The following is a 24,308-nucleotide window of genomic DNA, read 5'->3' on the forward strand; positions in this document are numbered from 1 at the left end:
TGACTATCAAGCCGGCAAGACTGACATATCTGAGCTCAGATAGGATTCTGGTTATTATTATTATTGCTGTCATTGTGTTTTATTTTATGTTTTCATTCCTGTTGATGAAGTGCTGTTTAATTGTTGCTATATAATTCAATACAATTCAAAGCAACTTTACTTGTGGCTCCAGTCATTCTTCTGCATGCAACTCACTTGATCCCTCCTACGAATCTAGCTATTGGCCCATTCTCTCCATCTTACTTGAACTTCCCTACCCTATCCTGTACTTGGCTACATGAGGAAAGAAGATTTGTTGTGATTAAGGTGATGATGATGTCGTCATACATCCTGGTTTACTGTGGCTGAGTCACTGACTGTAATATTATAACAGATTTATTATTGTGTGATCGTTAACAAAGTTAACTGTATTATTTCACTTCATGGCTAGATTGTGTTTAGACTGATGGTTTTCTGCTGTTTATCTATGGACCCCATTAAAATACTACATGTTGAATAATTATACTAATAGCAGAAGATTGTTTAAAAAAAACCTCTAGATTATAAAAACAAGACAATAAAAATACATGTTTTTCACATTATTCATCACTAATAATTCAATTATTCATGTACAGCTGATTTATGCAACAAACACAAGCTAGTTTAAGAAAATCTGCTTTTAAAATGTGTTTTATTCAAATAGTGTGTTTTTTGTAAACCTGATGTTACTGCTGATAAACTGTTTCCATGACGTACATAATAAGGACAGGGGTTCTTTGAAAGCTCAGCCAATCACAAGAAACTCCTACACTGTTTCATGACTGTATCCTCCCTCCGTCCTCTGCACACGTGCAAACCCCGTCAGCCTCTCTGACTGTCTCTGGGAATGAAACACGAGAAAACAGAATCTCATTCTGTTCACAAGATCAGGAAACACAATCAGACTGTGTCCTTCTTTCTCTCTTGGCTCTTGATGGAGGCGGTCGCACTTTCTCCTTCTCCCTTATCTTTCCTGCTTGGCTTCTCATGTCTCGTACAGTCTCGCTTATTCTCTAACCCTAAGAGAGTCTCCCAGACTTGTTCTCTAAAAACCTAAAGAAGAATTATGGATTTGATCAACTGGTCCCTTAATGAAACTGACAACTCCTGACCTTGGAAGAGCCTGATTGTCCTGCAGAGACGTTTGCTGCCAGATACTCGATGGTCGGTTGCGTCGTGTGTCTGGCGAGACTCTCGATGGAGGACACTGAACGACATCTACCATCTGTTAACTACGGTAACAGTTCTGGCTGACTGGAGCTGGCTCGGCTTATCGAACAATAAGAAACGGCTACAGCTGTTCAAAATCCCACAAGGCTGACATGATAGACGATGGGCAGGGCTGTGAGTAAGACTGTGTTATTGAACGCAATATGGATAAGACCTTGGAGAAGCTCATGGCTCTGCTATATGGATAACATCTTGGAGAAGAACAATGTGAATTGAGAGACCTGGTGACCAGTGATGGACATTAGACCAACTGTAAAATTGGAAGCAGTTTGTTCGCACTAACTAAAACAGCTACCATCTTCATCTCATGTGGCCCTCTTGGCACCAGCTGGATGCTCAAGGTAAAAGCTGACGGGAATAACAAAACTCTCCTTTAGATAATAAGACTGTTTGTTGTGACTTTCTTCCCCCTCCTTCAAGGCCACCCGCGTTTATCGAAGATTGTTGACCTTTGCTTAACCGGGTGAAGGGACACTTTCTCTCGGTTGAACACACACACAGACGCACACATACGCATGTACACTGACACAGACCAACACTACGTGACGTAGGTAGTGTCCTTATGAGCATCCTTCCCCTGAATTCGGACACAGCAAAAGACTTTCAAAGTAAAACAGGAAACACAGATATGGACCTGACACTGAGTCAGAGAAACATGACTGACCAGGAGGCAAAGGGAACCAAACGTGAAACACAGGGAGGATACAGGAACAGGAACTCCAAGCTTCTTTAGCAATAAAGAAGGATAATAAATCAAACACAAAATACTGGGTCACACCCAGGACCAGGACACTTAAAGCATGTGCTAACGAGCTGACTGATGTTCTCACCTCCATCTTCAACCTTTCCCTCAGCCAGAAGATCTGGAGAAGATCATCAGGACCCCGCTGCCCTCTCTGCAGAGCAGCTACCATCGCAGAGTCCAGAGGAGAGACACACCTCTGCCCTCGAGACGAAGGTTCAGAAGTGTGAAATCTAGAACATCCCGACTCAACAACTCCATCTTCCCCACTGCTATCAGACTCCTGAACAGCTGACCGACCTCAAACTGCAGTTTGCACATCAGGTCACTTTATCCTTATTTTTATCTTTTTCTTTATTCTTATCTTGTTCTTTTAACCCTTATCTAACTTGGCATTGTGCATGCTATTTCTTCTGTACATATGACAATAAACGCTTTGAATCTTGAATCTTGAATCTTTGAATCTTGAATCTGTTCACATCTGTATGTTTCAGCTTTGTCCTTCAGTCACAACCTGGTTCATCTTCATCTTAACTTCCTGCTTCTATCCTGGTTAAAGCTCATGAATCCTCTGGAGATCAAACACTGATGGTGTTATTGAAGCTGAGTGGAGTTTGATGGCTTTATTATCCACACTGTGACACATGGCAGCTGTCAGAGCAGAACACATAAAGTCAGCAGGTGTGTTTAAATTCAGCCTCTGCTTCCTCTGAAGGTCCATGACATCACAGTGAGGCCACGAAGGCCGTCCAGAATCCTAGCCTCCCACAAACGTGTCCTCCTTCTCCCTGGATTTGAAGCACAGGTAGGCCCACCCTATCCCAGGATGCATTGCAGCGTGGTGGTGGAACATATATTTGGGTCCAGAGATGGAGCAGCGCTGTCTCTGAGTCTTTGAGGCTGTTTTCTGTTTGAGTCTGGCTTCAGTTCAGTCTAATTTAGCAGCTGTGACATCAGAGATTGTAGGGGAGGAGCAACCACTCCCACAGGTGAATTTCCCACCCAGAAACAGAGCGTGAACATCACCTCTGTCTGTGCTGTGTTGGTCACAAGCTTTGTTCTGGGCTTTTAAGTGGAGGGTGGAGCTTGTGAGTGATGGAAGCTGAGAGCTGTGTTTGCACATGCTCAGTGCAACAGGATGTTGGCTGCTGTGAAAGCTGAAAGCTCTGTGGTTAGAAGTGATGTCACACATTAGGATAACTGTGCTCGCTCTCTGTCAGAGTACCAGGGCCTCGCTTTGACCACATGACTCTCAGTACACAGCATGATGTGTGCGCTGTAAACAGGAAGCAGAGGAGCAGGACTGAGGTAAACCTCTGAGGGATCAAACTGAGGCTGAGCTCCAGATGTTTCCACATGTTTCTGCTCTGCCTTTGCTTTGCCTTCAGAGCTGCCTTAAATCTTCATGGTTCAGATTCAGCGAGGTGCTGGAAACATCCCTCAGAGTCATGTGATCAGTGACGTCTGCTTCAGCACTGACAGATAGAAAAGTGCATCCACATAAACAGGATATATAATAATAATAATCAAATAATGATTCTCAGCTTTTCAGCCCTTTGTCTGGGTGCTAATCCAGCTGTGTGTGTTTGTGATGACAGTAAATAAATGTCAGACTTACAGCTCCTCTTTTACTGCATTAAAGTGATCAGATGACTTCAGCGCTTTGACATGGATGGTAGTGAAAGCAGGAAATGACAAATGTAGCACAGCAGCAGCGTTTAACACGTCTGAGCTGGAAACAGAAACTCTGGTATGAACATCATTCATAGAACAACTTCCAGCTTCTTTTGCTTGTTGTTTGGATGGATTTGCATTTAAAGATGCAAAGAGACTAAAATGGTTAGGGGTCAGGAGGTCAAAGGTCAGAGCTCCTGTGGGTCTGAGGGCGACCTCACGCTGGAGAAGGATGAAGGAGTCTGACCTGAGCCAGTGTTTGACATGAACACATCAGCACTGCTGTCAGTGAGCCTAACGACAGCCGTTAGCATCATTTCAGTGTTTCAGTCATTTAAAAACACTTCCTGTCACTGTGGTGGTCACAGTGACATCATGCAGTTTGTGTTTTGACCTCCAGAGGGCAACAAATCAGCACAGACAGAGAGCTCCATTCAAACTTTGCTGCCATCAGTAATAATTCTTCAAATATAATCATCAGTGTTTGAGCAGTTATGATATCAGGGACAATCTAGACATGTGTGACAATACTGAACATGTCACATGACACACCTTAAACATCATGTGATCTACTCTCAGTCTGCACCTTCATTCATGAGTTCAACAGGTTGAAATGAGCTTTGAACAAACATCAGTTTAGTGCTGAAATACTCAAACAGAAAGATGGGAGTTTCCAACTTGTACCTGAATGCAGCACAGAGTGATGCTACTGATTGTGAAGGTGTCCCCAAAGCTTCTCTGAGTGTTTCCTTCCTGCTCAAAATTTACTTTCACTTTCCTGAATGTGGTGTTTGTGACTTATGCTGTTTGTCTCCGTGTAAAGGTAAGTGAAGCAATCTTTAATGTTTTCCTGGCTAACATCAGTTGTGTGCAGCTTAGTTCCAGCATAAACAGCACAAATCTGCCGCTCCATAGTTCATGGTAACGGTCTTGCAAGGCCAACCATTAAACGCTCTTCCGCCATTTTTTGTGTGTGCACCATGTGTAAGTGATTATTACCACTATATATAACTGTAGGGCCTGTCTGTAAAAGATGTTTGTTCATAGTTATCATTTCATTTTAAAGGCACATTTGTCCTGGATGTTTGTAGTTTGAAAGAAAAACGACACATCCATGATGTTTGAATGTTTTTCAGTGATGATCTGTAGAAAAATAACAGTGAAGACTTTTGAGTTCTCAGTACAGGGTGGAGTTTGTGGTTCAGCATGGAGGACAGTTTGCAGATGAAGATAGCAGCTCTGTAGGGTGACAATTTTATTTTCAACTCATGTAAATATTCTTGTTGATTGTTGGGGGTTTCACACGTAATGTCATACGCACATTGCTCAAGAGCTGTCCACCATACTGGATGTGATAAGCTGTAGTGATCATGGTCCAATCATTCATTGATACTTCACATCATCATTCACAAATTATCATCACATGTTTTCCCCTCAACTGCTGCGTGGTTGGGTGCAGCAATCATCAAATGAAAGAGACATAAAGATATATTTTTTTAATTACTTTCATGTTTTAGATAGAAGAATATGAAAAAAAAACAATTAACAGATGCATATCAGATAAATAGTATAACAGTATAACAATTACAGGTTACTTGAATTTTAAAAATAAACAGTATCTGTTTCTAACAGTATTTTTAGCAGTTTGATTATGTTCTGACATCACACTATAGTTTATTTGCTAAGTGCGAGTCTGCCTACGTTCAAGGCACTTACGAAAAAATTTCAGTAACAGCCGTGAATAATGGCAAACAGGAGCTAACAGCAGCTAACACTGGCAAAAGCAGCAGCGCTCACTGACAGAAAATTCCGGATATCCTCAACTATTCGGCTATACTATAGTATAATTTTCATTAATCCAAATGAACTATGCTGACTTGTTTACAATAAAAGGGATGATGCACAGAGACATGTCAATATCAAAATGTAATAAAAATCAGGTAAATACCTGAGCAGTGACCATCATCTACTTGATCCAGTGACTACATTTCCAACCCCATTCTAGTGACTGAGGTTTGTTACCCAAGTTGACTCAAAATACTGCTTTCAGTTTTGTAGCCCCTCATATCTTGTCAAGTTTAATTTGAGGGGTTGTTAATCACATAATTATATAAATGTTGTGGTGTGATGTCAGGGAGAGTGCACTTCACAGTATCAAGTAAACACAGAGGGCATATGTTACCCTCCATCTCCAGCGCTCCATTGCCCAGTTTCTCCACACAACGAGCAAGATGCTAGTCATGAAAGTGCTGTACTTCCTCTGAGAGAGTATATACACTTGTTTGTTTACACATAGTTGCCATAGTTTATCTCATCTACATAACGTTTAGCAGGCTTCTCACCATGTTTCACTATGACGAGTTAATGTCACGTGGTAAGCGGTCACATGTCTGCAAAACGTTTTTTCTATAAGTTGATGGTGCCCACAGTTAAGCAGATGTGTTTTCTCTGCATGTATTATTGTAGGGTCCATCTTACAATATAAAGCGCCTTGAAGCGCCTGTTGTTGTGATTTGGCGCTGTATAAATCAAATTGAATTGAATTGAACCTTTGGTCAGTTTTTTCTACCAGAATTGTTCTGATGTGATGAATGTGCAGTTGGAAACATCTGGAATTGGTGAGCACAGGTTGATATTAGTGCTGTCAAAATTAATGCGTTAACGCAAATTAATCTGCCAACACGGTCAATGCATTAACATTTTTAATTTAATTTTTAACGCAATTAACGCATCTGCAGTGCAGAATGACTCAAAATCCCTGAAATGTTTCTGTCAACGCATTTTGGGCAGTGTGTCCATGTAGAGTTACCTTCGCACATGTGCAAATGGGCAGTTGATCTGGTAGCGACAGGCAGCTGAACCAAGTCTATATGGAAGATGATGAACGCACATTTGCCCTCTCAGTGGGAAATTTGAGTATTAAAAAAATAATAAGTAGGTACAGTCTACCGACATAAAGTATTATGCACATTGTGCATGAAGGAATTTTCCTTTCACCAAAGCACTTCCAGATTAAAACATCACATTGATGCGAAGCATACGGTAGTCGGGGATGCTGCTAGCACTTTGGCTCACATGTCACCCAGCTTGGACAAACTGTTTGCAAATGCAATTAATATAGACTAAAAATGAATGATATTTAATGGTGATTAATCAAAATTAATCCACAGTAACCCTGTTATGAATCTGAATAAACATTTTAATTGTTTGACAGCACTAAATATATATTATATATTAGTGTATACTTACCTATTAGTATATAGGTTTCATAAAAAGTTGCATTTCACAGGAGAGAACCTGTGTTAAAGAAAATTATTACAATTCTCTTTGAATTTAAGCAAACATTCTTTGTGTTTATTCTGCATTTATTTCATTATATAAATTATATACAAGCTTAAATATAAAGTTGAAAAAATGTAATTGCAACCAGGCTATTGATCAACTAATTGCGATTAATAGCGAGTAATTACAGAAAATTGTGAGATTAATTAGTAAAAAACATTTTACTCAATTGACAGGACTAGTTGATATTTTGACAATATGATCAGCAGCTAAGCTGGAACAGCAATTGTTGAATTTATCTAGGCGCAAACCCCGCTGGAACACAAGCCCAAACTGCACGACAAAACAAGGGAAGACAGAGCTCTTTGTCTTTGTGGCTCGCGAGCGATGTAAGTCAGCCCAGGCCTTCACCTGTCCTTAGCCAACTTCAACTGATTCCTTCGCTACAGCCCTTTTTATTGTCAGCAAGCAATCATTGATGAATATGCAATTACAAATACATGTGACATTCTTAACCAGGCATATCTGAACAACATCTGTTCTGTATTCTGTGTGTGTGTGTGTGTGTGTTTCCAGCCATACCATACATAGACATACGACCTTTCAATGAACTTAAACTGTGTGTATGAGGTATGCAGAAAAGCAGAAGTAAGTGTCTTGCTAAACTCTTGAACTTTAAAAGAAACAGAAAACGGTGCTTTCCAAATGTATAACATAGCCCATCTCTGCACTAAGCTGCACTCTAAATAAAGAAAGCACATTTTGTCAGCACTGACACAAATAAAGGAAATGTTAGAAGGTTTAAAATTAATCCTCTGACTGTCTGGCTTTTTCTTCATAATGATAGCCATATTAGGACACATAAAGGCAATGATTATATATCTATATATTTCAGCACAATATAAGAGAATTCCAACAGCAGTGTTTCAGGAGTCATAGACTTTTGGAGACTTGTGAGCACTTCCTGTAAGTGCTGTTAGAAATTGAAATGATACTGCTGACGTCAGAGAGGGTTCAGCCTGTTTAAATACAGTAACTCTGATGTTTTTATATCTCTGCTGGAACTGCACAAAACTCCTTCATTGGTAAATGGCCTGTATTTGTATAGCGCTTTGCTAGTCCCTAAGGACCCCAAAGCGCTTTACACATTCATTCATCCACCCATTCACACACTGGTGATGGCAAGCTACATTGTAGCCACAGTTACCCTAACCTGCACTGACAGAGTGCGCCCCAGGGTGACCGTCTGTGGCGATCTCAATTAGGGTCTCCTGATTAGACGCTAATAACAAAGTGGAAAATGTCCTTCACTATGCTGTTCGCACATCGAATGATGTCATAGAGTTGGGAAATGGATGTGAGAGGGCTTCCAATGATCCTCTCTGCTGTCCTCACGATCCACTGCAGAGGCTTCTTTTCAGTGAGGGTGCAGTTCCCGTACCAGATAGTGATGTAGCAGCAGAGGACGCTCTCAATGGTTCCCCGGTAAATGATGTGAGGATAGGAGGAGGGAGACTGGCCTTCTTCAGAAAGTGAAGACGTTGTTGGGCTTTCTTCATGATGGTGGTTGTGTTCAGGTTCCAGGAGAGGTCAGCTGATATGTGCACACCCAGGAACTTCACACTGTTGACCATTTCAACAGCAGATCCGTTGATGTGCAGTGGGGTGTGGGCCATTGAGCTCTTCCTGAAGTTAACAACCATCTCTTTAGTCTTCTGAACATTTAGAGACAGGTTGTTATTCTGACTCCAGTCCACCAGGTGTTGTACCTCCTCTCTGTATTCAGACTCATCGTTGTTGGTGACGAGACCCACCACTGTTGTGTCATCTGCAAACTTGATGATGTGGTTTGAGCTGCACCGTGCAGTACAGTCATGTGTTAGCAGGGTGAACAGCAGTGGGCTAAGCACACAGCCCTGCGGCGATCCTGTACTCAGTCTGATGACTTTGGAGGTTTTATTTCCAATGGAGACAGACTGGGGCCTGTCAGTTAGGAAGTCCAAGATCCAATTGCAGAGGGGGGTGTTTATTCCTCGTGAGTCCAACTTCTATACCAGCTCCTGGGGAATGACTGTGTTGAATGCTGAGCTGAAGTCAATAAACAGCATTCTGACATGAGTGTCCTTTTTTCCGAGATGGGAGAGAGAAAGGTGAAGAGCAGATGAGAGGGCATCATCTGTGGAGCGGTTTTGGCGATAAGCAAACTGTAGAGGGTCCAGATTCAGTGGACCCGCTACACTGAATCTGGACCCGCTAGAGTTTGCTTATCGCCAAACTGTAGCGGGTCCAGATTCAGTGGAAGCTGAGTTTTCATGTACCTCAATACCAGCCTCTCAAAGCACTTAGTGATGTGGCGTAAGTGGCGTAAGTCCCACCGGCCGGTAGTCATTGAAGCAGGACACAGTGGACTTCTTTGGCACTGGGATGATTTTTGTGGTTTTGAGGCATGCAGGTACCACGGCTGAGCTCAGTGATGTGTTTAGTCCGTGAGGATGCCTGCGAGCTGGTCAGCACACTCCTGAAGCACCCGGCCAGGTATGTTGTCAGGTCCTGCAGCCCTTCGCGGGTTTACTCTGCGAAGTGTCATCCTGATATCTGCTGTAGACAGACAAAGTACTTGGTCATTGGGGGAGGGAGGGCATCTTCCTTGCTGACTCTTTGTTCTCTGCCTCAAAATGTGCAAAGAAGTCATTTAGTTGGTCTGGCAGAGAGGGATCACTGCTGCATGCTGGAGGTGTTGGCTTGTAGCCCGTGATTGTTTGAATGCCCTGCCACATGCGCCAAGTGTCCTTTGTACTTGTGAAATGTGTGTTGATCTTATCTGCATCCTGCTGCTTTGCCTCTTTGATGGCCTGTGATAGGTCTGCTCTGGCTGTAGCGTAAGCTTCTCTCTTTTTGGACTTAAAGGCAGAGTCTCTGATTTTCATCAGGTTGCGTAGCTTTGCAGAGAACCAGGGTTTATGGTTTGCATAGGTGATGACGGTCTTGGAGACAGTGACATCCTCAATGCATTTGCTGATGTAGCTGGTCACTGAGGTTGTGTACTCCTCCAGGGCCACGGTGTCTGAGTATGTAGCAGCTTCTCTAAACATATCCCAGTCTGTGCATTCAAAGCAGTCTTGCAAAACAGGTATGGCCCCTCTGGCCATGTTCTCACCGCTCTGAGGGTTGGTCTGATCCATTTGTTGATGGGTCTGTAGACTGGGGTGAGAAGTATGGAGATGTGGTCTGACTGTCCGATGTGGGGATGGGGTTAAGCCTTGTATGCATGCTGGATGTTTGTGTAAACAAGGTCCAACATATTGTCCCCTCTTGTTGCAAAGTTAATGTTCTGGTGAAATTTGGGTAGAACTGATATAAGTGTGTTGTTGTTAAAATCCCCAGCGACAATGAAGAAGCCATCAGGGTGGGCTGTTTACAGATCACTGATAATCCTGTAGAGTTCACTGAGTGCTCCACTAGCTTTAGCTTTAGTGCTAGCACTAGGTGGGATGTAAACAGCAAAGATGATCAACACAGTAAACTCTCTTGGGATGTAAAACAGCCTGCATCTGACTGCCAAGACCTCCACAAGTTCTGAACAGTGCACAGATACAGTCGCTGCATTCTTACACCAGCTGTTATTGATGTAAACACATAGTCCACCGCCGCGTGTCTTACCCAATGATAGGGGGTCTCTGTCGGCACGGTAGCTGGCTAGCTCAAAGGGACGGTTACTTATCGATTCATTAAATCCTGGATGATTTTAAACATAAATGTATTTTGCCAGAATCTCCAGAGTTTCACATTAAACCTAAAACTATTTCAACAACCACCAAACAGCTAAACCAGTAAATGAGAGCAGGTAAACGGGTTCCACACAAAAACGTAGACACAAAGCGTGGACCCGCCGCATCAGAATCTGTGAGCTGTCGGCTTTCAGCCCCGGCACGAACATGGACATGCCGTCGGGGCTGAAAGCTGACAGCTCACAGATTCTGATGCTGCAGGTTTTGTCACTCTCCAACCAAACTTCACTGCACCAGCAGCAAAAGAAGATCCAAATTATGCTTCACATTTAATAAACATAGTCATGATTTCCCTCTGACTTTGGCTGTTTAGCTTCCACCACAATAAAAGAGAGATGGCACGATACCACTTTTTTATGTCCGATACCGATACCGATATCATAAATTTGGATATCTGCCGATACCGATATGAATCCGATATAGTGTGTTTTTTAATCAATAAAACTGTTTTTTTAATATCTTGCTGCATTTTGTATAAGTTCATACTCAAGTTTAAATAAACAACAACACTAAAGCTATTCTGTTATACCTGTATGTAAAAAATACACTGCACCCAAAATATTTCATAGTTCAGCAACACTGATCAATCTAATAAACTTAAACCTGCTCCATCCTCCCTATTCTGGTATTTTAAAGAGTACTTAGCAGAAATATTAAGCAACCTAACTAATAGGGTTGCAAACTCCCAGCAAAAAAAAAAGAGAACCACCCCCCACCCACCACCTCATGATGCTTAATCGATGTAATCAACTTTAATTTGATGCAGTGTGGAAAAAAAATGCACAGAAATAAATTATTTTTCAAGAATAATTAAATAGACTCAACATCTTTCTTCAACAGAACTGCAGACTGCACAGATGGTACCTTCCCAAAGGAAAAAGTAGTATAGCTTACTAGGGTATATTCAGTGTTGGGAAGGTTACTTTTAAAATGTATTCCATTACAGAATACTGAATACATGCCCCAAAATGTATTCTGTAACGTATTCCGTTACGTTACTCAATGAGAGTAACGTATTCTGAATACTTTGGATTACTTAATATATTATCATGCTGTTTACAACTACATGAATGTCCTATTGCTGTGATTTATTACTGTTACTGAAGGTCCATGGCTTCGAAACGTAGTAAAGGGACCTCTGGCTAATACGTCGGGTTCCTGTCGGGCTGGTAGCGAAAACTAGCTTTACTTTGTTGTCTGGGTCAACTTTGCTTGGGGAGACAGAGAGAGGCGTTGAAAGGCTGCTCCAACGGAACTTATTTTTTTCCGGAGGAAAACACGAACACAGTGTACAGTTGAGTCTTAATAGCTTACTTACAAATGGGCTCGTCAGGCACTCTTCTTGGCTGCAGTGGTTATTATTATATTTACATGCTTCCAGCTCCCGTTTTTGCTCCGTGACAGCTCGGACTTTTCCTTTCTCTCCCTCCCTCGCTCACAGACACATAACGGGTATGGTAGTCCATTCTCCCTGCAGCACGGACTACACTGCCCATCAGGCTACATGTAGCCTGATGGGAAGTGTAGTCTGGTTTTTCACCTAAATGGCCTCAACATCAGGCAGAATGCTACAGGCATAGCTCTAAAGTTTAGAGCTATGCCTGTAGCATTCTGCCTTTTAGCTTAGCACAACAACAACAACAAAAAAGCGCTCTCTCACCCAGGAAACACGCAGAGAGAGAGCGCGTCACCCTGTAACCATGGCAACCGTAACGCTGCCGCCTGGAACAACAGAACGTAGCTGTCAAACAAACTCAAACAGTCCTGACTCGCGACAATATGAAACAGGGAAGTACCGCCGTGTATTCCATTTATTTCAACAAAGTAACTGTATTCTGAATACCACCTTTTTAAACGGTAACTGTAACGGAATACAGTTACTCATATTTTGTATTCTAAATACGTAACGGCGGTACATGTATTCCGTTACTCCCCAACACTGGGTATATTAGACTTAACAGTTACTATATACAGTAATGGACTTCTATACATTTTACATCAGATTAAAACTTTGGGTGTAAGATTCAGATAATTATTTATTAAAAGCGAGACATTTTAAATGAGAATAAGAAAGAAAAGTATGTCTTTGTGCCCCTTTTCCTGTTCATGCCCTATCGGCCCCCTGGCTAAACTTTGCTAGATCCGCCCCTGCACAGTTACCAGCCGTCAGCTGCGAGAAAAGGATCCTGGTGTAGAAAGTAATATTAAATAAATTCTAACAACAGCTTATCAAGGTTAAACGTGCTGCTGTTGTTCAGCCGCTGGTTTCCTCTTTCTGGTGCAAAGTGGGCCAAAAACAAAGAAGAGAGACGGACTCGCGACAGAAAAGCCGATCAGCTCATCATTAAGCAGTTTCATGATTGAAGTAGGAGCAGGAAGGTGAGGGAGAGAGAGAGGCAGTCGCTCCATATATCGGTTGTTAAGCTTAACGTGGGAACGCTTTACAAACATTCAGAGATGAACTTACACACTTGCTTTACTTCTCTCTGGGATAACTTCCTCGGAGATGAAATGCTGGTAGCAAGGCTACAAATACACACAGCTGCTCTGTCACGTGAGCACACTGCTCCGACGTGCTACGGTTATGAGCCGAGTTACGCCGTGTCGCAAGTTTTGTGAGGTGTTTTTTTGATATTTAATGGATTGGATTACATTTTTTATTTCTCTCCGATATCCGATCCAGTAATTTATGTCAGTATCGGACCGATACCGATACGTAGTATCGGACCGATACCGATACGTAATATCGGATCGGTCCATCTCTACAATAAAATGACACTACCGGCACAGCTCTCACTCTGTCAGTGTACTTCAAAAACAGTTTCCCTTCTCAAATCTGTTTTCTGCATTATGTGCTTGCTTATTACGCACCAGACTACTGTTGTTTACAGCGCTGTTTATAAGTTATTAATTAAATATTAAGTAATACCTTACTAATGATTAATAGTGTAGAGTTATTATGAACTGTTACCAATAAACACTATATATCTGAAATTTTCATTGCTGTGGATTTTTTTCCTCCAACATTGTTCTGTCTGTTTTAGAGCTGCTGACCTCACTGTAATCCAATCATGGATGGCACTGCTGACAGGCTCCTCGGCGCAGTCAACAACTGGGTGGATCTACAGAAACAATCTGTAGAAAAGCTGAACTCACTGGCTACTGAGCTAAGGAAACATAAGAAGAATGTTAATATCAGTAAGGTTGTTGGGAGCTCTGTATCTGTAGGTGGTGCAGCTGCCATGACAGCAGCAGGCATCCTATCAATCTTTACAGGTGGACTGGCAATACCTGTACTAGCTATAGGAGGAGCAGTGGCATCTGGGTTAGCTCTGGCTAACAATGTGGGTTCAGACGTCGCCAATACTGTCATATCATGTCGCATCATGAAAGAGGCACGCATGATTGCAGAGAGGATTGAGATAATTGAAAATAAAATCCAAGAGCTCGCTATAAGTTTAACAAGAGAAGGACAGAAGAAAACACAGGCTCATTCCTGTGAAGCTGATTTTGGAAGGGAATATGTTATGGAGCAAATCCTGAGAGCAATGGCAAAGCAAGAGAGACTAATGTTACATGAAAGGATCAGTTTGTTGAACATGACTAGTTGGCCCAAACATAAGCTATCTGGCAAAGACGCTGTTTCTTCAGTTCTGCAGAGTTCAGCACTGGGACTACCACTGCTTTCAAAACTTGTGACTGAGTTGGTCACTGTGGGATCAAAAGCAGCTGTAAAAGCAGCCGGACGTGTAAGTATCAAACAAAATGATAAACTGTGCTCAAAAATTTATGAAGTTGGGCTTTAAAACAAAAAAAATGGAAGAAAAATGAAAGATAGGTATAATGGGACAGAGGCACAGATCTGGAGAAGAATAGACAAACATTTCTGCAGCATTGAAGGTCCCACTGAGCTCAGTGGCCTCCATCATCTGTAAATGGGAGAATTTTAAAAGCAACAACACTCTACCTAGTGCTGGACGCCCACTAAATCTGAGAGTCTGTCCTCACTCTGGACACTTGCAGTCGTCACACATGGAAATCAAATGTGTGATAAGCTGCAGGATTCAAACACAAGTGTAACTTATAAATACATGTTCATACTTTTATTCCACAATCAGAGAGAAAGAAACAGAGAGAGAGTGCAGGACAGACAGACAGGTGACAGTCTCAGGTGTACACACTGCTACAAAACAGCACAAGAGAAGGAGGATTTAGTGTTTGTGTTATTACGAGTGCTAAACAAGAAGAGTTCCCAGATGGTCCAGTGGACACATGTGTGACTCCTGTGATTAAAGCATCTTTCTTTCAGCTTAACGAGTGAACCGTCAGCTCGTTCAAACACACGTTAAAGTCCGTTTGGCTCGACACCACCGAACAGAGGCAGCAATATAACATAGCTAACATTAACAGTGCAGTGAATCCTGCTTGTGCCGTCATATTCCGGACTGCAAACCGAGCAGCATCACTGACTTTCAGCTTGTTGTGTTTGTGGATATATGACTGACTTTAATTATCCATCAAATCATCACATTGTCTGTAAGACTATATTACAGAGATGTGACTATTATTTTAAAGGCTTTAAAACCAAGTAAATGCTGAAAGTGCGAACATCGCTAATGTCACATAACTTTGTCGACATGTGGCCAACAGTAATGTTTTAATGTTCTTAAACATTCGCACATAAATAAGTGACATCATTTTCAGTACTTGCTTTTAACAGTTTACTGTTCAGCCACTCCTCTTCTGCCGTTTTTTTCGGCAAAATTATCCACACCCACTGCCGCGCTATGAAGTCTGGGATATGTTGGGCCATGAAGGATACAAGGACCCATCCTTAAGATTCAGGGAAATGGAGGAGGCATTTGAGGGCCGCATTTCGAGCAGCCTTTGAATTGAGACAGCCTTCGTCACGTCGCCGTGACATAATCAGCCTTAAAATGCAGCCTTTAAGGCTGCAAATCCTGAATTGGGATACAGCCCACGAGTGTGGCATCTCGGTGAAGTGCTTTTTGATGTGTGAGAGCCTCATGTAGCTCACATAAGGCAGTGTCCGAGTCCACGTGAGGCGGAATGTAAACAGTGCAGGCAATGACCGCAGTGAATTCCCAAGGGAATTCACATAGGGTGACATTTAATGAACAAAAGTTCCAGATTACGTGTGCAATAGCATGTAAGTGGGAAGAGGCTCGCACTGTCGCACCATCTGTTGTTCACAATCAAACACGTTTCACCACCTCCTTTCTTCCCCACCATCTTGAAATTCAGAACACTTTTCTTAACAGTAATACAGTCCGTTACTTAATTACTTCCAGGAGAGAGACATTCGTTATACTACACGTTACGTTACTTTCATGTTACTCTGTAAAATGATGTGAGACACACTGTTTAATAATCAAAAACAACTGACAACATAAACCTGAGGCTACAGCCCCACGCACCAACACAGATCCCTAGCCTAATGAGGACACATGTAATCTTTCGCTCAGTGTTTAGGTATGAACACAAAGCCGACAGCAGAGAGCAAACATTAAAACCAGCAGAAATAGCATTTAAAGTTATCACCATGGTGATTCTATTATAGAAACATCAAAAACTAGAAACGGAGGCTGCAGCCTGACTGATCATTGGTTTGTTATCTGTTCAAGTTCAGCAGCAGCAGCTCACTTTATCATGGTGCTGGGGCTGAGGTCAGCATTTACTCAGCTTTAACGTCACTCTGGGTTCTTGGCTGGCTTGGGGTTAGCATGCTGTCTGTGCAGGTGCTTGTGAAAAACACAAAGTTGTGTTAACAGTATAATGCAGTTGTTTCTGTCCTAGAGCAGTCTCCACTTTACCATGACGTTCTCGTTCTTTTGTAGAGTAAAAATAAAAGTAATGTCCACGCTGGAGACTGGGCCACTATTTTCCTCTGACACACAAACTAAAATCAGCTGATCATTGTGAGAGCGCAAGAACCAATAAGCGGGATTGATAGGCAGGCAGACTATTCCAAGAAATTGTTCTACTCAGAACTGGTTCTTTAGAAGAACCTAATGACAGCCCACCTTGAGTTAGCTAAAAGGCACCCGAAGGACTCTCAGACCATGAGAAACAAAATTCTCTGGTCTGATGAAACAAAGATTGAACTCTTTGCCTGTATGCCAAGCGTCATGCCTGGAAGAAAACAGGCAGCGCTCATCACCTGGCCAACACCAGCATATAAGTTTGCAAGATGTTTAGGGAAATTTTTTCCACTTTGTCATTTTGGGGTATTGTGTGTAGATTTTGGAGGTAAAAATAAATGTAACCGATTTTGGAATAAAGCTGTAACATGCCAACATAGGGAAAAGGTCAAGTACTGTGAATACTTTCTGGATGCACTTTATAACGTGTAAGCAGATTTTAAAGTCTTAGGATAAAAATACCCCTAGGTGAATTTTAAAAGTATCTATATTGATCATGGTGAACCCTTGCTTCAGATTTAGATTAATATATCTAACCTGTAGGTTTTTTCACAAGTCATCCTATCTAAGCTGTACATTTTTCAAAATGGTGTAAAGGTGTGAGATGTTTCCAATATTGCTCAGACACTAAGTTTTGTAAAGAATAAAGATTCCTAATTGTTTAAAGATGGTATATGAAGTTGACTTTACCTTTTATGTCAGATTAGTTAAAAAAAGAAGACTCAAGTACCCCAGATTATTATTAAGATTACATTATTTTAAAAACCTGTTGGTTTTAATATGAGGTTAAATTTTGTTAAAATCAAAAGACGCTTCAACAAACAGCAGTCAAGCATGACAACCTTTTCAAGCAAAGTTTTAACAACCAAGCTAAATTGTGACATCTTTCACCTCTGTCAGTGCGCCCCACGGCAGCTGTGGCTACAATGTAGCTGCCATCACCAGTGTGTGAATGTGTGTGTGAATGGTTGGATGACTGGATGTAGTGTAAAGCGCTTTGGGGTCCTTAGGGACTAAGTAAAGCGCTATACAAATACAGGCCATTTACCATTTACTACTGGCAGCTTGTATGCAAACCACATGCTCAATTTTCCTTAAGGTTTCTGTCCTCAGTTTTATTTAGGATTTTCATCATAAGTCATGTAATTTTCGAAAAGTTTTAAGTCATGTGTGTTTTTATGGGCAGATTGCAGGAGGAGCACTTGGACTTGTAGTCTCAATTCCTGAGCTCATTATCAATTGTTTAAAACTGGATGACTGTGAGACAGAAAACTGTAAGCGCCTGAGAGAGAATGTGCAAGCCATACAGACTGCTTCTGAAAAGATGGAAAAAGAACTTCAGGAAATGAAGTGAGTGTGAAAAAGTTGTAGTTTCTGAAATAAAATGGAATAATACTTGATTCAGACTGTACTGATGCTTTTTTATTAATTATGTGTACATTTCTTCTATTTCCATAATTTCTCTTTCAGAAAAATGATTAAGAGGTTAGCCCAGGTTTCACGCTGCATAGAAAACAAACACAGGAAGAGTGAGGAAAGGACAATGTTAAAGGAGTTTTCTCTCAGCTACTGCTGGGTGACTTTAACTTTACAGTTTTGCTTTTCAAACTCAGAGGCTGAAGCCTTCTTCCATCTCGTGGACATGTTTCACTTCCTGAAAGAAAAGCTTGATGAGGAAGAAAAGAAGAACCACTCCAACACCGTTGACATCACTTTCGTGGCACATGGATCAATCACAAACTCCATGATCCCAGCCAGCTATCTGCTGCCTCTGCCCACCCTCACCGACGTCATACTGTACTCTCCCTGGAACTGTACTCTCAGTGGCTATGCAGCGTATGGTGTTGCTACTGGACTCATAGAGCCTCAGCACAGAGTGTTTTCCTGTGGTAAAAAAGACTGCAAAATTCCTGATGCAGGGCATCGACCCACCAAACTTCCAAATGAGTGGAACTCAATGAAGAAAGCTGGAGATCGAAAGATTCCCAACATCATGCTGAGCCCTTTACAACCATCCAAAGATGGTGCGTGGAACGAATTTGAGATTCTTGAGAGTCAGCATGGTAAACCTGGGAGGAACCGCATTGTCATCCCGTTCATCCTCCCTAAAGAGAGTGAAGAAGAAGTCCCATTCTTTATTGTCTCCTTGGCTCTGTCTCTGGTGCTCCTGTTCTCCAGGTTTGAAGCCACGCTCCATCTCACTGCCTGTCTGAGCAAATCTGATAAAGAAATGAAACTTGATGAGGATGCCCTGAAGGAGCAGTATGCCTGCACCATCGACAACACAAGCATGACATCTAAAAAACACATGATACCCAATAGACTGTGCAGCTCTTTTAAAGCTGTGTTTGATTAGACATCTTGAGTTTTCCCTGGAATGACTTTCCATTTTCCGTGTTCACTCCAGGTGCTCCGGCTTCCTCCCGTGGACTGGCAGGAAGTTGGAGCTGTGTTAGGGTAACAGGGGATTTTAAATCAGTTGTAGGCGTGAATGTGTGTCAGTCTTTGTGTTAGGCCTGTGATGGACTGGTACTGGCAGTCAGTGACAGCTAGGATTGGTTCAGCCACAATCCTGAAATGGATAAGCAGAAAAGGGGTGGATCTTTGTGCCAGCTATCTTTACTAAATTAGTTTTAGATCTTTATGATTATGTACATGTTTAAAATGATTCACTTATTTACAGCATATTTATTTGGAATAATCAACTTCATATAAGTTTATCCCATACTGACTATAGTGCCAAGACTACAGATATATTTCTTTTATAGGAACTCCTTTTCCTGTTAAGTCTTAGTTGTTTTGTTTTGTTTTTTGTTTTTTTGATGGGCATAGAAGTGATCAAAACTATGTTTTGATATAAAGTTTCTGTTGATCATAGACATGGCTCTGTTAGACTGCACATTCAAGATCAGAGAGCAGACAGAAGCTGCAGCAAATAGCTGTTTTTTGTTTGATTCTTTTAATGTTCATTTTTTGTTTTGTGTGACCTTTATTCAGAGAAATAAAACTTCCTGTTGACCTGCTGACCAGATGATCCATTTTCTCAGCTCTACTGATTGATAAGACGCATGAAGGTGTGACTGTAATCACTGCTGTGTTCTGATTGAGTACTGTGCTGTTTGGATGTGTTCATGTGGTGTGTGAGAGTGTTGGAGGATTAAACTGGACAGCAGAAATATAAACAGTCACCCCAATAAAAGAGCAGACTGACAGATTTCCTTTGAGGTCAATAGGAAGATAGGATGAGGTTTCCTGTACAGGTCAGTTCATTAAAGCTTCAAAAGAGGGGAAAAACTCCCTTCCCACAGTTTACAATCAAATTATTTCTGCTGAAAAGAAGTTTTGATGTTTTCCTTTTGAGTTCATTTTCTACGTGGAAGTTTGCAATCTCATATTTAAGTGTTTAATCTGAAAGTCTGCTCTTCGTACAGGCAGCGCCCCTGAAACAGCTTTGCTTTCAATTTGACAATGATCACAGTTTGTCAGCGAAGTTTAGCCAGCAGACAAGCTATGATGCTGGGCTCACATCTTAGGAGTAGATTTATTCCTGATAGATGTGTTCGAACATTTGGAGGAGTGATCCACTCTGCGACCTTCTGTGGTGATAGTTGGATTAATTGATAATCTTAGAGGCTTTGAAACAGAAGCTATTCTGATCAAACCCATGCTGACACACTTCTACGATAGTTCAACTTTAATCAGATTTCTTCATGAAATTTAAAATATTTCTCTTTAAACCTAGATTTAGGTCTGGGTTTATTTTTCTTTAAAGGTGGTGGTGAGTTGATTCTGTTGATGATTATCAAACTCAAAAGTCCTAATGAATATGTGGATACACACTTATTAGGAATTACTGAAAAAACTGAAGTGACAGAAGTGAATGAGCAGAAAAGTTCCAGCTGCTTGTTAGAGGAATAAAACAACAGTTTGTTCAACCTAAAGTGTAAGAGATTTATCTGTGGGAAGTGGGTGTGATAGCTCCCTCAGGACAAAGTCTCGGGTCAGAGCGTGGGGCACAGAGAGTGCTTTCCAGATACACTTTAATGAACATTAACTGATTGAACAGCAGGCCAGTAGTACAGCAATTGCCTTACTCAGTGAGAGTATGGGGGTGTGTATGTGTGTAGTTCTATATGTAACCTGGACGCGTGTCACTCTATCCTAATAAAGTGATCCAGTGTAAAATCACCACAAAGCTACTCTGATTCGCACTGACTAACCCACTAGGTTCCGGAACGAACCAGCCCACACAACACACAGAACCACACGCTGATGAACAGGAAATTTCTTCATGTGAATACCTCATTCAGTTTACACTTAGCTTCTGTTAAAGTAGGGTTACCACTAAAGTAAACACAAATAACCCAAATATACCAAAAAGTAATGTTAACAACTTAAATGGGTGTAACAAAGAAACAAATAAAAATAAGCATTCCAACAAAAGACAGAATTGTGGTACTACTTGACTGTCCACTGGGCGTGAGCCTCCAGTTACTTGTGGTGTCAGTTTATTCAGTCACCTACTGTTATCGTGGTTTGAGAACTAAAAACAACCTTTGTCTCAGGCGGAGGAAAAAAGTAGCAAAAGAAACCAATAAAGTAGCTCTCAGGTAGACTCCCTTTCGTTTTTTTTTCCTACCGCCCTCCTGGTACGGCAGGCATCAACACATCCGTATCCTGACCCACAGAAGGCCTCCACAGCAGCAATGGCATCCTAGATCTGCGATGGCAGCTCCTTACACAGCACACATGGAACTGTCCCTCAAAAAGAAAAAAAGAAAAAATTCAGAATAGTTAAAAAAAGTTCGAATAAAACACTCTGACTCCTTTGAGGTAGGTACCCATCTGTGGTTCACCGCTAAGGCAGCTCTCTCACAATGTTAATGGAACCTCTTTTTCCCCTTTTAACTGGAAAACCGTGCTTCGCGTAGTGATGCACGAATCATAAACGAATTGTTCAATACTCGAGAATCACTTTACTGACTCATGAATCATGATTCACAAGCCCAGTTGACTCATCCCTGTTGCTGTTAGCAAACTAATTTCATTAATAGAAATATATCTAGCTTATAATTAAAATTGTGGAGAAAAACACAACATCCAGTATCTTAAAACTGTGTTGCCACCTGTTCCTCGTTCTCTCATGTTCCTGCCTGTGTATTTATAGGCAGTTCAGGCCGTGTCCTTAGCAGTCTATGTGGGCCGCGTCCTCGAAGACCGAGAAGGCCGGAGGTGCGAGGCTTGTGAAATAGGATGATCCAGCCTCTGTCGCACAGCGCAGGTTGCCTAGCAACCGTGATACTTACCGCTAGTTTCATACAGCTTTGTATAAAATGAAGGAGACAATGTTTTTGTTCTTCTGTTTTGTTTTTCTATGATCTTTGTTTGATTTGATAACTATCTGCAGGTGAGACCACAGGACTGTAAAAACATGATTATTGGGCTTCATTTCTGTACTGAACACTCATTTAAGATTAGTTAGTAAATAACAATTAGCTCATGTTGTTCATGAGACTAAAATCATCTCACCTTGGTAATGTGAATATAATATGGCGAATATTATATTTATTACAGGATATATTACAGCACTGAGCTTGAACTCTGTGTCAAAGATTCAAGTTGCAGTTATTTATATTTCCTATCACCTTAAATGATATGAAATCTTCACTCAAAGACAAGTACCTTTGACAGTGTATATATAGATGTAGGGGAGACCGGGGATAGTTGTAACATTTTTGACATTTGTGTCTGTAAATTGGATCACTTTTAAGGTATTGGATTCAAAATGTAATGCAAAGTATTTACATGTCTCTGCTATTAAATAGTGCAGCTATTTTCTCTGCAGCACAATTACCCATTGCATGGTATGGTCTCAAACACAAAGAGTGAAATGTTACAATTAACCCCATAGTCTGGGTTAGTTGTAACATATCCTGGGGTGAAATGTAACACAATGAAATAAGGGTACTGACAAAACATTAACATGTAATCTTTTTTATTCAACACATGAATGCACTTAGAGCCATTTATGTAGCTGTGTGTGTGTGACAGAATGCAGAAATCTAGCTTTTGAACATATTCCAACCCCCCAAAAAAGACAAATGATGGAATTTTCTGCAACTGAATATTTCATTAATTTTGGTTGGTCTTCCTTGAGTTTGGCCTCATTGGCTCAGTGGGCATCGTAACCTACAACTCTTGCACCAACTTTTGAACATAACAATGAAGCTGAAAAAATGTAGTTGTTCACCAGCATCACAGTTCCATTACTTTTTTATCATGGCTTACCTTGGTGTGGTTTGCAAAGTGCTTCAGAAAGATGAGGAAATCTGTTTCTTGCACCCATCCTGATTTATTTCCACTACCAATACTTCCTACTGGTCCATCTCTGACACAGTGGTCTGCATAATGTATGTGTGGGAACACAAACAGTGGTTGTGTTGCCAATGGCATTAACCGCATATACAAAGGTGACCAGTGAACCTCTCTCTGCTGATGTCGTTGCCCCAACTTGTTTAATATAAGTTAAAGTAATAGTGTGGTAAGTTGTAACATCTGCATTATTGTTACAACTAACCCAGACTGTTGCTGTTACAACTGACCCAGACTCCTATAGCCATGAACTAGCTAAGATTACAGCCAACGGCTAAAACATTAGCACTAAAGACCTACACAGAATATGTCCCCATAGACATACAAATAACATCATTTAAGTTTGATGAGTTTAACTGCAAAGCAGATAATGCTATTAGAAATGGAAATAAAGTAGAAAAACTTACTTTTTGGCTTACAAATTACTTTTTTTCGTGTTAAATTGTCTGTGTTTGACAAAATGTGCTGATTTTTCACATTTGACAGAAGAACTGAATGCACAGGGTGAGTCACATCATTTGAAACTTAGCCCTGATTGGAGAAATTGGAAGTGTTACAACTGACCCACGTTACAACTATCCCCGGTCTCCCCTATCATATATAAGAGACAAATATTGTTCATTTAGTGTGTTGGCATTACTGATGGGATTTCCGGCTCGTTTTAGAGAACCGGCTCTTTCGGCTCGGCTCACTAAAAAGAGCCGGCCCTTTCGGCTCCCTCACAAGAAGGCATCGGTGGGCAAGAGACGAAAACAGGGCGTTGTTGGAATGCTACTACGCAAGTAACCCTGGCGGAAGGGGTTACATGAATAGGATGAGCGACCTATGGATTCTTCGATACCCAACATCCACAATGACGGCGAAACAACTAGTAGCTCAGTGTTCCAACATTCGAAAGAAGGGACTGCTCTCACAGCTAGAGATTGACGAGGTACAACATAAATGCTACGGCAAGGAGGAGTCAGGACGCCAGGTCAGGGGGGAGATATCATCAGGAGGGAGATATCATCGCCCCAAGTGCGATAGGAGAAGGATCGTTGAGTGCGAGAGGAACTGACCTGAAAGATAGGATCATGGCCAAGCTTGAAACCTGCATCCCCCGTAGCCGGTTACCAAGATTACGTGAAGTACCCTCAGAAGGTCTGCTAGATGATGTTAATGCAGCACTACGGACGATACCTACAACCACGATTACCGACACTAACAAGCTGATCTACAATACGGCAGCAGTGATCAGTGAGATGCTTGGCTACAAGTTGA

The 24,308-nt window shown here is 41.5% G+C and overlaps 1 protein-coding gene and 1 pseudogene across 1 annotated transcript; one reads left to right on the top strand and one right to left on the bottom strand.

Moving 5' to 3' along the window:
- Positions 1-14,103: 14,103 nt before the first annotated feature.
- LOC120439246 lies at positions 14,104-19,689 on the top strand. Its single transcript, XM_039610044.1, has 3 exons — positions 14,104-14,483; positions 17,863-18,026; positions 18,147-19,689. The coding sequence occupies exons 1-3, from the start codon at positions 14,121-14,123 to the stop codon at positions 19,030-19,032; spliced, it is 1,413 nt and encodes a 470-aa protein (XP_039465978.1). The 5' UTR covers positions 14,104-14,120; the 3' UTR covers positions 19,033-19,689.
- LOC120435241 overlaps positions 19,075-24,308 on the bottom strand; it is a 139,821-nt pseudogene continuing 134,587 nt past the window's right edge.

The sequence above is a fragment of the Oreochromis aureus genome, linkage group 3, assembly GCF_013358895.1.
Source record: "Oreochromis aureus strain Israel breed Guangdong linkage group 3, ZZ_aureus, whole genome shotgun sequence".
Taxonomy (NCBI): Eukaryota; Metazoa; Chordata; class Actinopteri; order Cichliformes; family Cichlidae; genus Oreochromis; species Oreochromis aureus.